Source organism: Mobula birostris, chromosome 4 (assembly GCF_030028105.1).
Source record: "Mobula birostris isolate sMobBir1 chromosome 4, sMobBir1.hap1, whole genome shotgun sequence".
NCBI classification, from domain to species: Eukaryota; Metazoa; Chordata; class Chondrichthyes; order Myliobatiformes; family Myliobatidae; genus Mobula; species Mobula birostris.
In genome coordinates, this window is record NC_092373.1 from 140,304,189 (window position 1) to 140,321,987 (window position 17,799).

Consider the following 17,799-nt stretch of genomic DNA (forward strand, 5'->3'; position numbering starts at 1 on the left):
TTGCTTTTGGAGATGAACAGATTAGTACTAGTTATTGTCTTGAAGGATTTAATTCTGTAGCTGTGGATGAGTGAAAAAGACTTGGTTAGCATTTAATCCAACTGCATATAAAACTGCTACATTATACAAATTATGAAAAAACAATAAGATGTTTTGTGTTTTTATCCTACTAGCTTCAAGGTAAATCTAGGAACATTGCCACTATTCCAGGAGCTGTGCTCATCATTTGTCATTGAAAGCTATGAATTTCTTATACTGTACTGGTTTCTTCCCCACTTCCTTTCCATAGATGCTACCTGTCCTGCTGAGTTCCTCCAGCATTTTGTATGTGTCACTCTGGATTTTCAGTATCTGCAGAAACTCTTGCGTTTATGAATGAGAAAGGGGACATGGTGAGACAAGGTTATTGCATGATGATGAGAAATATGGTGAATGAGAAAAAGAAGGGAAATGAGAACTGAAACAAATTAGAGACAGAAAGTATTATAGGGGGTGGAGTTAGAGGTCAAGAGCAACCGTAGGGTTAGGATATTAAAGTGGAATGGAAGGAGGAGTTGACCCTGAAAAGGTTTTTGATAGTACCGCCCACTAAAGGGTGAAAAGACTAAAGAGGTGAGGGTGGAAAGGAAACTGATATCACAAAAAGATCTTCAGGGAGCCGAGGAATGAATCTGACAGGGCGAAAATTTATTCATTAATTGACAGTCATGGGTTTCAAAAAACTGACCCTTCTTTGGGATTGGGAGAATAGGGGTTTGCAGAGTTAGGTAAAGTTTTCTTAGTTGCATTCTTTCAAAGGCTCAGTTTAGACTGTGTGAGTTTCAAGATTCACTTTTGGATTCTGGCTCCTACAAGTTTCTCTCAAATCTTCTTGCATGAACTTTGTTTTGTTTCATGCTCTAAACTTTTTCTGACCGAGTGAGTTTAATGCCACTGAAAGACTGCAGGCACTTTGGTGGATGACTAAGAGGCCCTCAGCTGTTCTTACTTTAGTTGGTAAGTGCCAAATTGAATCATAACCACAGATTTTGAGTTTGTTGTTGTGATTGCAGTCACCTCATGAAGAAGATAATTAAAAACAGCAGTGTTAGTGAAATGGACAGCTGAACAGCTGTGTTCTGCCCTTTCACTACCACAGTATGCAAGCAAAACCTTTATGAAATAATATCCATAATTGTTCAAGATAGTTTGGAACTTTTTGGCAGCCAGTGTATTGTAGTGTCATATTATATTGCAGTTTCTACATAATGGGAGAGTGGGACATGACCCAGCCTCCTCTAAACCTATCCAAAGCAATACTAAGGTACAAAGCTGCACAATGCTTGAGGAACATTTTTGTCTTGTCAATGCAATATGCAAGAGTGCAGTGCAGTGTTTCATTGCAACACAATCTGTGTCATTTCTTTTCGCCCTAAAAGAAGCCTATGGGACTCAATATTTAAAAAAACAAGGCCATTCATTGGGAAACAACCAAAATAAATATCTATTAAGGTTTAAACATTTAAAAACTTTGAGTAGTTATTGTTTCTTTTCTTTCAACACTGACATTTAACTGTTTTTGTTCTAGCTGCATAAATTGATAACATGATGAAAGGACTGACAAGAGCACATTAATGTGGGTGGGAACCAAATAACATCCATAGATATCATTGACCCAGAATGCTTAACAATTTTATCATTTTAAATACTGGGTTTGTTAATTCAACTCCTTAAGACTTGCAAGATTATTAAAACTGATGCACCAGCGATAACTGAATGAGGTTTAAGGAGCCAAATAGTTTTCTGGCTGTCAAATGTGCTCATCATAATCCTGTAAGAGAATTTCTTCTATTTGAAATTTCTGGTGAGATTGTAAATATATGCTGTCAAAGTCTACAGTTTTGTTCACAATATTCACAGATACATCTACAAACTTTTTAAACATATCAGTGCTAATTGCTTTTTTTTACAAATCAATAGAATAAAGATCAGGTCAGTTAAAGATGATCATTATTCATTCCAAGTGTTTATTTTTCAAGAGGGGTACTCAGAGTGAGATGAGCACTAATATGCCCCTGTTTTTTGGGGCAAAGTGTTCAATAAATTACTGTCAGTTCTCATTTGCTACAATCCATCTTGTACAATATAAATAAGTCTAGCATGGATCTGGTGAAAGAATAAATACCTAGTTGCTTCACCACACACAAAGAAACTTGGAGACCTAGAAAATATTATGCATCAGCAAGGGTGCATGGAATTGATGATATGTGGTAGGCAACTGTATGTCTAATGCCTAAGTCCTATGCACAACTTTATGGGCTTTTCACAGTTTCTAAAACAGAATGCTGCTTCTCTTGTTGCTTCACTCCAGGAAAGTAGGAACCTCAAGGGTCAAGTTGAAGTATCAGTCTGATGAAAGAAGCAGTTGCAATCTTCTTCTTCTTCTCCATCTTGTTTTATGGTGATTGGCATCCAGCCTAGTGATGCATTACCACCACATTCTGCTCTGGAGTGTGCAATAGACTTAAATTCTAAATCCCTTCACCCAATCGCGCGCGCGCACGCGCACACACACACACACACACACCCTACCCTACACTCTATTCTCTATCTTTGGCCATCCTAGTACCCTATTCCTGCTTATCCATCATATCCTATAAAAATACCCTGACGTGTGCTCTCTCACCCATGCCCAGCAACCCTTTTAATGTGAATTCCTGCACCCCCAATTCCCTTAGATTAATCTTCATCATCTCTCTCTGTATCCCATACTTCCTGCAACTCAAAACTACATGTTCTACTGACAACACACATCAAAGTTGTTGGTGAACGCAGCAGGCCAGGCAGCATCTCTAGGAAGAGCTACAGTCTGTACCTCTTCCTAGAGATGCTGCTTGGCCTGCTGCGTTCACCAGCAACTTTGATGTGTGTTGCTTGAATTTTCAGCATCTGCAGAATTCCTGTTGTTTATGTTCTACTGACTCTGCTTCTGGACATTCCTCGCACAATCCTGTCTGGTGTTTCCCTATCATTTGCAATGTTTTGTTTAATGCACAGTGCCCCAGCCTTAACCTAGTCCACACAGTTTCCCCTCTTCTGTATCCACTACCTACCCTAGTACCTGCAACACTCTTTTGTATTTGATATAAATGCCTCCCTTTCTCCTTCCTGTCCCATCTTTCTTGCTACGTTTGGTTGATTTTTTCCCAGATTACATACTTCACAAGTTGCAGTTGCAATTAATAAACTAGAGTATGGGTTGTGATTGGACCAATGTACAGTTGGGTGGGATGATAGGATAGGGCAAAGGAGACCTACAGCAAAGTTAAAAGTTTAAAGTGTTTGTTCCCAAGTGGAATACTACACAACCTATTATTATGTTTACTCTAAGCATACAATCTATGAAATTAAAGAGTCTTCAATAGAACCAATTTCACTGAAGACCCGTGTCAATCGTGGCTGCATCGTACCCTAAAAGTCATTGGTTTTCTCATTACAGTGCTGTACCAAGCCTCCAAAAGAGTGAAGCTAATCCTCTGAGTAAACAGGAAACTGCTCAACCTCAGGCAACTTCATTGCAAAATCAAGATTAACTGGGTCTCAGTGGTCAAGCTGCAGTATTCAGATAACACTTGTGTCCATGAGTGCCAAAGCCTGAGCTCTGAGACATCAGTGAGGCCCAGAAGAGGGATGAGCCTAACACAGAAATTTTGCAAGACCTGCCCCTGCTGCACCACTTGCTGTCTGACAGAAGAGGTGCATCATGAGCCTGAATCAATGCAGCCTTTCGTCAGTTGATGAAAAGTATATTATATTTAACGAACAAGACTGCAGACCAAGCGGAACAACACAGACTTCACTAGACAATCGTGATCTTTGCCTTCCTATGTGCTTCTGAGATTAGGACTGCCCAGAGCAGGCTTCTAAAGGCACTGGATAAAAACATGCAATGCTGTCTCTGCAAGATCTTCCAACCTGACTGCAAGGATAGTAACAAATGCCAATATTGAGACTCCAGTTATACTTAGTTAGTTTGGGCAACACAGTAGTAGAGTGAGAAGAGCTGTTGCCTGTTGGTTTCAGCACCCTAGGTTTGATCCTGCCCTCGAGTGCTATTTGTGTGAAACTTACGTATTCTCCCCATAACTGCGTGGGCTTCCCTGGGTGCTCCAGCTTCTTTCCACATTCCAAAAATGTGCACGTTTGTAGGTTAATTGACGACTCTAAATCAACGTAATTTGTGGGAAGTGAGGAGATTACAGTGGTTTAGATCAGATCAGTGTGATAGCCTGATGATGGGCACAGTTGGGCAGTGGGTCTAGGCGTCTTTGACTTTATGCTGGGGTGATCATATAATTTACTTGCCCAATTATTTAGATTCTTAAAGCAGACACACTGTTCGGAGCTTTGCCATATGAGCCCATTATCAGGCAGACAGAAAAAGATTCAGAGATGTGCTTAAAGTTTCATTGAAGAATTGCTAAGTCTCCCTGTTTTGTGGGAACCTCTGGCCCATGACTACTCAGAGGTGGAAAAGAAGCATCAGAGATGGTCTTGAGAATCTCATTACACATTGGAAGCACACTGAAACCCTGTATGCACAGGAGAGGAAATGCACCACATAAAAAAGTATGCACCCGACCTCCTGCCTCATCTATGAAAAGGTCTGCTGTTCCCACATTGGCCTCAGCTACCTTTACTAACCAGACATTTTGATTTCAAGTTAACTTGATCCAAGTATTAAATCTGTTTTATGTTAATTCAACAAGTAATAACTTTGCCTGAATTTCTTGAGAATATCATTTATACAGACCCAAGATCAAAATCAATGTAGAACAAACACCTTGTTCAAATCTACATTTATTCATGCTCAAAGTTAACCATTAACTATATCAATGGATGTGTAAAAAGGAAAAAAAATGTCTGTGATATGCAGACTTTATAAAGTTACATAAATGCTTGTTATTTTTTATGAATTGTTGATCCGTTACAAAAGGAGAGCAATAGTTAAATTAATTTCACTGATTATTTTGTTGTTTCAGGTGTCTTCGGGAAGCACTGTGAACTGAACAGTTACGGTTTTGAAGAGTTGTCATACATGGAGTTTCCTAGTCTGGATCCAAACAATAATTATATTTATATCAAATTTTCCACCATTAAGGAAAACGCACTTTTAATGTATAATTATGACAATCAGACAGGAAACAAGGCTGAGTTCCTCGCTCTGGAAATAGTGGAAGGCAAAATGAAATTCTCCTTCAACCTTGGAAGTGGAGCACACAGACTGATGACGACCAAGATGGTCTCTGATGGACAATTTCACACGGTGGTTGCCAGAAGGGCTGGACTAGTAAGTAACAGTTTCCCTGTACCTGATCAAATACTGACTTCTGTGGTTCAGTTTGTTCTGAGTGGACTAAATATGTATGAAATAAAAGGTATTTTTCTCCTAATTCAGAAAAAGCAGTATATACATTAAACACTCTTGGAACTCAGGTATGCTCCTACTCCGCGATAAATTTGTTATATTTTTTCCATTTAATATTTTGCTGAGCCACCCAATAAAATATTTATTGGACATTACTCAGTCTCAGTGCAATAGTACATGCACAGACTGAAGAGTCAATTGATTAAAAAGATCAATTTACAGTATTTGTTAAGTCTTAGATGTGTATAATGTCATAAAACGGAATGGATCACAAGGATAATATATCAAGGAATATCCAGTAACGGCAGAGAATATTGTGACAGTTCTATGCAACCTTCAAATGGTCACACTTAAAGTGTCTGAATTAAGGGAAGCACCAGTAAACATCAGAAGTCATATATCCCAATATTATGTATGTGTAGCACTCGTTTATTTCATATTACTACGTATGGTTCTGAATGCCAATGACTTATATAATACCTAGGAGCAGAATTAGGCCATTCAGCCCAATGAGACTGCTCTACCATTTCATCATTCCTAATCCATTTTCCCTCTCAACCCTATTCTCCTGCTGTAACCTTTCATGCCCTGACTAATCAAGAGCCTATCAGCCGCCACCTTAAGTACAGCCAATGACCTGGCCTCCACAGTTACTGTGGTAATGAATTCCGCAGATTCACCACACTCTGGCTAAAGAAATTCTTCCTCATATCTGTTCTAAATGGATGTCCCTCTGGTCCTAGATTTCCCGACTACAGCAAACATCTTCTCCACATCCACTCTATCCAGGCCTTTAAAAGTATTTGAGAGATTTCAGTGAGATCCTCCATCATTCTTCAGTGAGTATGTGCCCAGAGCCATTTGTATCATCTGCAAAACTGGTCACAAAGCTATCAATTCCATCATCCAAATTATTAGCATATAATGTAAAAGGAACCAATCCCGACACCAACTCCTGTGGAACACCACTAGTCACCAGCAGCCAACCAGAAAAGGTTCTGTTTATTCCCACTTCCTGCCAATCAGCCAAAACTCCCTCCATGGTAGTATCTGTCCTGTAATACCATGGGATTTTATCTTGCTGAGCAACCTCATGTGCGGCACCTTGGCAAAGGCCTTCTGAAAATCTAAATACACAACATCAACTGATTCTCCTTTATCTAACCTGCTTGTTATTTCCTCGAAGGATTTCAACAGATTTGTCAGGCAAGATTTTTCCTTGGAGAAACCATGCTGACTTTGGTCTATTTTATCATATGCCTCCAAATGCCCTAAGGCCACATCCTTAACAATCAAGTCCAAGTTCTTCTCAACCACTGAGTTCAGGCTAACTGGCTGATATTTTCCTTTCTTCTGCCTCCCTCCCTTCTTCAAGAGAGGAGTGACATTTGCAATTTTCCAGTCATCTAGAACTATGCCAGAATCTAGTGATTCCTGAAAGATCATTACTGTTGCCTCCATAATCTCTTCAGCTACCACTTTCAGAACCCTAGGGTGTAGTCCAGCTGGTCCAGGTGACCTATCTAACTTCAAATCTTTAAGCTTCCCAAGCACCTTCTCCAAAATAATAGCAACTGCACTCATTTCTGATCTCTGACATTCTAGAACTTACAGCATACTACCAGTGTTTTCCACATTGATGTAAAATATTTAATCAGTTCATCCACCATTTCCCTGTCCCCATTACTACCTCTTCAGTGTCATTTTACAGCAGTCTGATATCTACCATCATCTCTCTTTTACTCTTTAAATATCTGAGAAAGCTTTTGGTATCCTCTTTGATATTGTTGACTTGTTTACCATCATGTTTCATCTTTTCCCTCCTTATGGCTTTTTAGTTGCTTTCTGTGGGTTTTTAAAGCTTCCCAATCCTGTAACTTATGACTAATTTTTGTTCTATTATATGCCTTCTCTTTTGCCTTTTTAGTGTCTTTGAATTCCCTTGACAACCACAGTTGTGGCATCCTGCCTTTAGAATACTTCTTCTTTGGGACATATCTATCCTGTGCCTTCTGAATTGCTCCCAAAAACTCCAATCATTGCCGTTCTGCTGTCATCCCTGTTGGTGTCCCATACCAATCAACTTTGGCCAGTTCTTCTCTCATGACTCTGTAATTTCCTTTACTCCACTGTAATATTGATACATCTGACTTTAGCTTCTCTCTGTCAAACTGCAGGGTGAATTCTGTTATTATGATCACTGCCTCCTGAGGGTTCCTTTACCTGAACTTCCCTGATCAAATCGGGTTCATTACACAACACCCAGTCCAGAATAGCCTTTGCCCTTGTGGGCTCAACCACAAGCTGCTTTAAAAAAAACATCTCTTAGGCATTCTACCAATTTTCTGTCTTGGAATCCAGCTCCATTCTAATTTTCCCAATCTACCTGTATATTGAAATCCTCCACAACTATTGTAACATTGCCCTTTTTACATGCCATTTCTATCTTCCATTATAATTTGTAGCCCACATCCTCGCTACTGTTCGGAGGCTTGTAAGTAACTCCCATCAGGTTCTTTTTAACCTTGTAGTTTCTTAAATCCTACCCACAAGGGTTCTACATCTTCTGATTCTATGTCACCTCTAAGGATTTGACTTCATTTTTTACCAACAGAGCCACAACCCACCCTCTGTGTGCCTACCTGCCCTTCCGATACAATGTGTATCCTTGGATGTTAAGCTCCCAGTTATAATCTTATTTTAGCCTTGACTCAGTGATGCCCTCAATGCCATAGCTGGGAATTTCTATCTGCACTACAAGATTGGTATACTGCATGCATTGAAATATATCATCTTCCGTCCTGTGTTCATCACCCTTTTTGATTTGGTCTTCATGTCCCCACTTCAACTCATCCCACTGACAGCAATTTTGCCCTATTATCTGCCTATCTTTCTTCACAGTCTCACTACACACTGAAATTGCTTGTATACCAGATGCCCCTCCTCAGTCCTATCACTTCAGTTCCCATCCTCTTGCCAAGTTAGTTTATACCCTTCCCAACAACTCTAGCAAACCTGTCCACATGTTTTGATTATAACCTGTTCCTTTTCAGCAGGTCATATCTTCTCCAGAAGAGATTCCAATGATCCAGAAATCTGAAGCCCTGTCCCCTGCACCAGTTCCTCAGCCATGCATTCATCTGCAAAATCATCCTATTCTTACCCACACTGGTGTGTGGCACAGGCAACAATCTGGAGTTTACTACCTTGGAGGTCCCACTTTTCAGCTTACTACCTAACTCGCTAAATTCTCTTTTCAGGACCTCCTTTCATTTGCTACCTAAATCATTGGTGCCAGTAAGTACCAAGACTTTTGACTGCTTGCCCTCCTCTTTTAGAAGGCCGTGGACCCAGTCCAAGACATCCCTGACCCTGGCATCTGGGAGGCAACATACTACCCAGGTGATTTTTTTCACCTCTGCAGAATCTCATGTCTACTCTTCTAACTATGGAATCCCCTATCAATACTACAGTCCTCTTCTACCCCTTCCCATCTGAGCCACTGCGCCAGATTCAGTGCTAGAGACTCAGTCGCTGTGATTCCTCTCTTGTAGGTCATCCCCCTCAACAGTATCCAAAGTGGTATACTTATTATTTAGTGGCATGGCCCCAGTCTACTCTGCACTGGCTGCCCATTTCTTTTCTTCCTCCTGACAGTCACCCAAGTACCTTCCTCCTGAAACTTAGGGATGACTCCCTCCCTGTAGCTCCCACCTCATTTTTCCATATAAGCCAAAAGTCATTGAGCTGCAGCTCTAGTTCATTAACACATTCTCTGAGGAGCTGCAGCAGATATGGTTATCCGGGAGGCAGGAGGTCCCTCAGAATTCCCATATCTCACACAAAAAACACAATACAGCCCCTGGAGGCATTCTCACTGCATTAATTATGCAATACCAAATGAAGAATGTAGAAGAAACTTAGCAGAAAATTACCTCACCCAATCCTGTCCTTGCCAAAGCCTCCCCTCTCTAACACTGGGCCACTCCTCTTGTCCTACCTTATTTTTATTTGCCTTTGCTATGAATTGCATTACGATTGGGCTGCTGGAAAAAGCTGAAAACCTATGATCATTACTTTTTAAATTGCTTGCCTCTACCTGTATGGAGATTCCTCTGTCAATTTGATTGGACCACTGGGAAAAAATACATATCTTCTTCTGTGCAAACTTTACCAAAGGAGGCACTAGAAGTATTCAATACACATATTGCTGACTGTAACTTCTTTCATGCCTTCTGCTCTGCTCACTACTGGAGTCCTTTGAATTCCATTATTTCCTCTAAATTCCAACTCGCTATGAATGAGTAATTGTGGAGATTCATTGCAGACCATAATGAGAACTTAGATGCTTTTTCTTCTTCTGCTCCTCCCAAGATACAGGGCATACTCAACACCATACACAATTTCCTTAAAGGGGAAATATATGCAGTGTTTGAAGGAAAGTGCAATAATGTAAAGTGACAATATAAAAACACAATCCGTTTTATATCAACTTTAAATGGAAGAACCGAACAAGATATGGAAGTTAGAAATAAATGAATAAGACTAAATCAAAGGAAAAATCTAAAACTGGGCTTTGTGAATTAACATATACAATTAGGTATTTTCAGGAATAATTTAAAAAATCTTAACTGGTCTCTAGAGAAATTAAGTTGTAGTGCTCATAAGCTAAAATTTGGTAATATACCAGCATTTTACTGCATAGTTTGTATTCTAACATCAACAGATGTGTATTATACAGGTTGAGCACCCCTTATACAAAATGCTTGGGGCTGGAAGTGTTTTGGTTAATGATTTTTTTCAGATTTTGGAATATTTGCATCGTAATAATGAGATAACTTGGGGATGGATCCCAGGTGTAAACATGAGATCCATTTAGATTACATATATAGCTGGTGTGATGGCTCACAGACTGAACAGTCCGGAGTCTGAGCACAGTCTGATATGATGGAGCTGGGTCCTCCACAGACTGTCAGAGTTGAATGATCGCTCCTGACTGCATTTATTATCTGATTCCAGTGATGCGATTGGCTTCATATCCGCCATCAATTTCAAGCAGCCATCTGTTCCACAGCAACTGCGATGGCAGAGGATGTAGTTTTATGTAATATTTTTAATAATGTTGTGCAGGAAACAATTATGTGTGCATTGAACCATCAGAAAGGTAAACTATCACTATCTCAGCCATCCAGATGGACAGTCATTGGCTGTTGTCATCACAATCATTCCCAACTCTGAATTTATGTGCTACCGGTAAGCTGTCTTAGTCTTGCACTTGTTCATCACACTTATGTACTGATGCAGTTGTTTGTATGTTAGGTTTTCATCAGCGACGACCTTGGCAAACTCATTAATGAATTTCTCAGTCCTGACAAAGGGTCTCGGCCTGAAACGTTGACTATACCTCTTCCTAGAGATGCTGCCTGGCCTGCTGCGTTCACCAGCAACTTTGATGCGTGTTGCTTGAATTTCCAGCATCTGCAGAATTCCTGTTGTTAATGAATTTCTCTGCTGCTTCATGAATAGCAGATGTTTTATCACCACAAATCTTCAAAAATTATATACTGTGCTTTTTCTTAAATCTCTGCAACCATCCTCCTGAATCGTCACGTTTACCTTCAATTTTCAGTTCATCATGACAGATCTTTGCTTATTTCATGATCAGCATACCATTGAGCAGCATATGCTGACGACACTGACGAATCCACTCTTGCAATACACATCAAGATCTTCATTTTTTGCTTTATGCAGTGTTTTTTCTATTTTTCATTAACATCCATCCATTACATATGCTTGGTCACTTGTCGGAACTATCTGTGATGCGCAGAAACCTGCACACTGCCTGGGAACCTTCCCAACGCCTTGTGGAATTCTTTTGTGATGTCACATCAGAACTTACAAAAAATCCAGGTTTCAGAGGTTTTCGGATTTTGGAATTTTGGATATGTGTTGCTCAACCTGTACTATAAACAGCAGTGCTTTGAATCAATTTTAGCACTGAATCTAATACTTGAGTATCATTTTCACACAGGCAAAGAAGTACTCATCTCTGAGAAATGTAGATCATTCAGCATTTGTGCACAAAATTTAGGCTAACACTTCAAATGCCGCTGAGCAGCTGCTTCATTATTGGAAGGTATATCAGAGAGATGATAAAGCAAGTCTTCGAATGTGTATATAAAATTGAGACAGCATTTTCTGAAGAAAAGCAGCTTTTTCCATTATTGTATCCAAGACTCCATTCTCTCACATAAGTGGTCCTTCATTATATTATTGCTTCTAAATTTTCTGTCAACAAGTTAACAACCATTGCTAGCTGTTAAAGTATCCAGACATACTCAGATTCTGTGGAGTCACAGTGAGGACATTTCCTTTGTATGTATCACATGAGACAAGGCCCTAAATTGAGTGCAGTTTTGGAATGACCTTTTCACTGTCCATGCAATCTTTGACCTCCATCCTTGATCTGACATACTTATTGCACCACAAAATGATGGAATTCATGAGAATAAAATGAATTATTTTGTAGTAATGCTATTAGACTGTAAGATATAAGAGTAGAATTAAGCCATTTGGCCCATCGCGTCTGCTCTGCCGTTTCATCATGTCTGAACCAATTATCCGCTCAGCCCAAACTCTCTTCTCCGTATATCCATTCATGCCCTGACCAATCAAGAACCTATCAACCTCTGCCTTAATTATACATAAAAACTTGGCCTCCGCAAGTGCCTGTGGCAAAGATTCACCACTCTCTGGCTAAAGAAATTCCTCCTCATCTCTGTTCTAAAAGGAAGCCCCTCTATTCTGAGGCCATGTCCTCTGGTCTTAGACACTCCTACCATAGGAAACGTCCTCTGCCATCCACTTTATCAAGGCCTTTCACTATTCGATACGTTTCAATGAGGTCTCCCCTCATTCTTCCAAATTCCAGTTAAAACAAGCCCAGAGCCATCAAACGCTCTTCAAATTACAAGCCATTTAACCCTGGAATCATTTTTGTGAACCTCCTTTGAACCCTCTCCAGTTCTAAGACAGGGGGCCCAAAACTGCTCACAATACTCCAAGTGAGGCCTCACCAGTGATTTATAAAGTCTCAGAATAACATTTCTGCTTTTATATTCTAGTCCTCTTGAAATGAATGCTAAAACATTGCATTTGCCTTCCTCACCACAGACTCAACCTGCAAATTAACCTTTAGGGAATCCCAAATCCCTTTGCACCTCATATTTTCTCTGCATCTCAAAAATAGTCAACCCTTTCATTTCTTCTATCAAGTGCATGACCATATTCTTCCCAACATTGTATTCCATCTGTCACTTCTTTGCTCAATCTCTTAATCTGTCTGTCCTTTCTACTTCCTCAAAACTACCTGCCCCTCCATTTTTCTTCATATCATCTGCAAACTTTGCAACAAAGCCATCATTTTCATCATCCAAGTCATTGACATATAACGTAAAAAGAATCGGTCCCACCACAGACCCTTGTGAAACACCACTAGCAGCCAGTCAGGAGAGGCTCCCTTTATTCCCACTCTTTGACTCCTGCCAATCAGCCTCTGCTTTATCCATGCTGGAATCTCTCCTGTACTACCATGGACTTGTAGCTTGCTAAGCAGCCTTATGTGTAGCATCTTGTTTAAGACCTTCTGAAAATCCAAGTACGCAACATCATCTGATTCTCCTTTGCCTATCCTGCTTGTTACTTCTTCAAAGAATTTCAACAGATTTGTCAGGCAAAATTTTCCCTTGAGGAAACCATGCTGAATATGGCCTATTTTATCATGTGCCTCCAAGTACCCTGAGACCTCATCCTCAGTAATCATCTTAAATATCTTCCCAACCACGGATATCAGACTAATTGGCCTATTGCTTCCTTTCTTCTGCTTCTCTCCCTTCTTGAAGAATGGAGTGACATTTGCAATTTTCCAGTCTTTGGGAACCATTCTAGAATCTAGTGATTCTTGAAAGATAATTATTAATGCCTCCACAATCTCTTCAGCCAACTGTTTCTGACTTCTGGGTGCACCATCTGATGCAGATGACTTATCTACCTTCGGACCTTTCAGTCTCTCAAGAGCCTTCTCTCTCAATATGGTAACTTCATACATTTCATGCCCTTTGACACCTGGAACTTCCACCATCCTGTTAGTATCTTCCACAGTGAAGACTGATGCAAAATACTTATTTGGTTCGGCCGCTATTTTGTCTTCTCCCAGTACTACCTCCAGCATTGTTTTCCAGCTGTCTGATATCCACACTCACCTCTCATTTACACGTTTTATGTACCTGAAGGGACTTTTGGTATCCTCTTTAATATTGTTGGCTAGCTTACTTCTGTATTCCATCTTTACCTTCTTAATGCTTTTTTAATTGCCTTCTGGTGGTTTTTAAAAACTTCCCAATCCTCTAACTTACCACTAACCTTTGGTCTTTCATATGCCCTTTCTTTGGCATTAGTGAGTGTTTGATGGTCACCTATGGGACAAAAGGCTTGTTTCCTTGAGGTGTAACTAAAATGGTACCATTTCAGCTCCAATTTTTAAACATTAGGTTCCAGACTTAGTGCTTGATCCATAAACTCCAGGAAGCTTTCTGTCTTAAAACTCTGGCAGCAATAGAAGAAATTAATTCCAGTAGTGCAGTGATTCTCTTTGAAGATCAGGATTAATAGTGGAGGGATAGTATATATGCTTAGAACAAACCCTTCATGCACTACAGATCTAGATCAAGATTCTAAAACCCATGTTCTAAGGGAGCTATGAATTTGACGCCCACAATCCCTCTACACTCAACATTGTTAAGGGTCTAGCCCTTAACAGTGTACTGAATCTTTACATTTGACTTACCAAGGTGTAACACTTAATATTTGTCCAGATTTAACACTATCTGCCATTTCTCCATCCATATCTGCAACTGATCCATAACAGCACCAATCTTCATATTATCTGCAAACTTACCCACCCATCTAGATTATCATGCAGGTCATTTATATACATCACAAACAGTAGAAGCTCCAGTATATGCCCCTGCAGTACTTCATTAATCACAGACCTTCAGCCAGACCAGGTCCCTTTGTCCACTTCCCTCTGTCTAAAATGGGCAAGCCAGTTCTAAATCTGAACGGCCAATTCAGCATGGATCCCATGCATCTTAATCTTCTGAATGAGCCTCCCATGACGGACTTTGTTAACCACTTTACTAAAATTCAATTAGAAACTATCCACAGCTCTGCCTTCATCAACCACCTTCATCACCTCATCGAAAAATTCCAGTCAAGTTAGTAAGACATGACTTGCCCCACACAGAGACATGCTGACTCTCCCTAATCGGGCCATGGTTTAAGATTAAGCTTCATTTAATCCTTGTGAGATATTTTCCAACATTAAGGGTGTAATATGAATCCACATTATTGCTGTAGTCCAAATATCCCTCAGTAAAATAAATTTGGAATGATCAGCCTACATGCCTATTACCCATTTTGGCTCCCATTCTTCACTTATCTTGCTTCTGTTTAATTTAATTTTCTCTCTGAATTTGTGGAATTCTGTTTAAATTAAATATTTGTGCTGAAGTTACTATGGTTAATATACAGGTACACATTTTATCTTGACTCATTCATCAGAACCTCCATTCACCTTATTGCCTATAGTACAAACTTTGTAGATGGACAGATAAATATCATTAAACAAAGTAGGTAGAAAACAAGGTAACAATGACCACTTTCAAAGGACAATGGTAAGATTGGCTGCTAAATGTTAAGCCACTTGCACCTGTTATGGAGGGTGGATTTCCTGGTGACAGCCCATTTTAATTGTACTTCAAAGTTCAAAGTAAAATTTATTTTCAGAGTATATACACGTTATCACATACAACTCTGAGATTCTTTTCCTGTGGCCATATTTAGCAAATCTATAGAACAGTAACTGTAAAGGGGATCAATGAACAATATAAATAAGTAGCAATGAATAATGAGTATGAAATAACAAGATAAAGAGTCCTTAAAGTGAAACCATTGATTGTGGGAAAACCAGAAATAGAATGAGTGTAGCTATCAAAACACAAACAAGAGAAAATCTGCAGATGCTGGAAATCCAGGCAACACACACAAAATGCTGGAGGAACTCAGCAGGCCAGGCAGCATCTATGGAAAAGAGTACAGTTGCTGTTTTGGGCTGAGACCTTTCTGCAGGACTGGAAAGAAACAGATGATGAGTAGATATAAGACGTGGGAGAGGTAGAGAGAAACACAAGTTGATAGGTGAAACTAGGAGGGGGAAGAATAAAGTAAAGAGCTGGAAAGTTGATTGGTGAAAGAGATACAGGGCTGGAGAAGGAGGAGTCCAATAGGAGAGAGCAGAAGACCATGGAAGAAAGAAAAGTGGGAAGGACCACCAGAGGGAGGCGATGGATAGGCAAGGAGATAAGGTGTGAGAGGGAAAAGGGGATGGGGAATGGTGAAAGAGAAGGGGAGGGGGGTCATTACTGGAAGTTCAAGGAACCAAAGTTCATGCTATCAGGTTGAAGGTTACCCAGATGGAATATAAGGTATTGTTCCTCCAACCTGAGTGTGGCCTCATTGCGACAGTAGAGGAAGCCATGGATTGGCATATCAGAATGGGAATGGGAAGTGGAATTAAAATGGGTGGACACTGGGAGATCCCACTTCTTCTGGTGGATGGAGTGTAGGTGCTTGACAAAATGGTCTCCCAATCTACATTGAGTTTCACCGATATACAGGAGGCCACACATGAGGAGAACTGTACACAGTATATGACCCCAGCAGACTCACAGGTGAATTGCTGTCTCACCTGGAAGAACTATTTGGGGCCCTGAATGGTAGTGAGGGAGGAGGTGTAGTACTTGTTACATTTGCAAGGATAAGTGCCAGGAGGGAGATCAGTGGGAAGGAATGAATGAACAAGAAAGTGGCGTAAGGAGTGATCCCTGCGTAAAGCAGGAAGTGGGGGTGCATGAGTGTAGCTGTCGCCTTTTGTTCAAGAGCCTGATTGTTGAGGGGTAGTAACTGTTCTTGAACCAGGTGGTGCAGGTCCTCAGGCAGTTGTACCTTCTACCTGCTGGAAGCAGTGAGAGAAGAGCCCGCCCTGAGTGGTGAGGATCTTTGATGATGGATGCTGCTTTTCTATAACAACATTTCATGTAGATGTGCTCAATGGTTGGGAGGGCTTTACCTGTGATGTACTGGGCTGAATCCACGACCTTTTGTAGGATTTTATAGAATGAATACTTCTCATTCCCATTCTGACATGGGGGTCCATGACCTCCTTTACTGCCACAATGAGGTTTCTCTCAGTTTGGAGAGGCAAAAGCTCATATTCCATCTGGGTGGCCTCCAACCAAATAGCTAGAATGTTGACTTTTCTAACTTCCGGTAATTTATACCCCCTCCCTTTCTCCCTTTTCCATTTCCCATTTTGGCTCCACTCTTACCCCTTCTCTTATCCACACCTCCCTCTGGTACCCCTCTTTCATCACTTTCTCCCATGGTCCACTCTCCTCTGCTCTCAGATTCCTTCTTCTTCAGCTCTTTCCCTTTTCCTCCTATCACCTCCACTTCACGCCCCCTCACCCGCCCACTTACCTTCCCCCTCACCTGACCATTACCTGGCAACTTGTGCTCCTTCCCCTCCCCTAACTTCTTATTCTGGCTTCTTCCCCCTTCCTTTCCAGCCTTGACAAATGTCAACTGTTTATTCCTCTCTATAAATGATGCCCGATCCACTAAGTTTCTCCGGCATTTTGTGCGTTAGGCTGGATTCCTAGTATCTGCAGTATGTGTTTATGATAACTGAAGGTTTAGGGGTGCTGTGAGGTATGTGAGTAACTGCTAGGCCTGCATTGCTCTAGGGACTTTGCTGAAGACTCAGCAATCAGCAATGAATTGAGCTTTCAATATTTAATGTTCAGAATTCATTCAGTTCCAGGACAATCAAGAATGCTACAAGCAGATCGACAGCACCGCTGCTGACGAGACTGCTCTTCCTTGAGCCATTTTTCAACATTAAAAATGTTGTATAAAGAGTTTTTATCTTAGAGGTGCATATACACAATTGTGTATTTTTTTTTGCCAGATTGCTTTTAGCCAAGCCAAGGATAATGTCTGAAGTGCTGCAGAATAGATGCAGTTTTAGTAGTCTTAGGAGATAACTTCCTAAACCCTCAATGCTATTTTTGAAGCGGTTGTGAAAGAGCCATTTGGTTAGGTTAATCAGCCATGTGTGTCTTCAAGTGTGTAGACACATAGGAAATATATTGCCCAGATGTCACACCATTTATAGTAAAAAACACAGACTTTCTATGCTTTCTTATGGGAATTTCCATGGAAAGCTGGGAAAAGCATTAAACTGTCAATTTTGAAAAATGACTGTGTTAGAG

The 17,799-nt window shown here is 40.5% G+C and overlaps 1 protein-coding gene across 1 annotated transcript in view; it reads left to right on the forward strand.

Moving 5' to 3' along the window:
- Window positions 1-17,799, forward strand: part of fat4 (FAT atypical cadherin 4) — a 391,785-nt gene that overhangs the window by 337,577 nt on the left and 36,409 nt on the right. Inside the window, exon 12 of the mRNA XM_072256139.1 lies at window positions 5,022-5,329. Within this exon, the coding sequence (XP_072112240.1) occupies window positions 5,022-5,329 (308 nt within the window). The remainder of the gene's footprint in view (window positions 1-5,021; window positions 5,330-17,799) is intronic.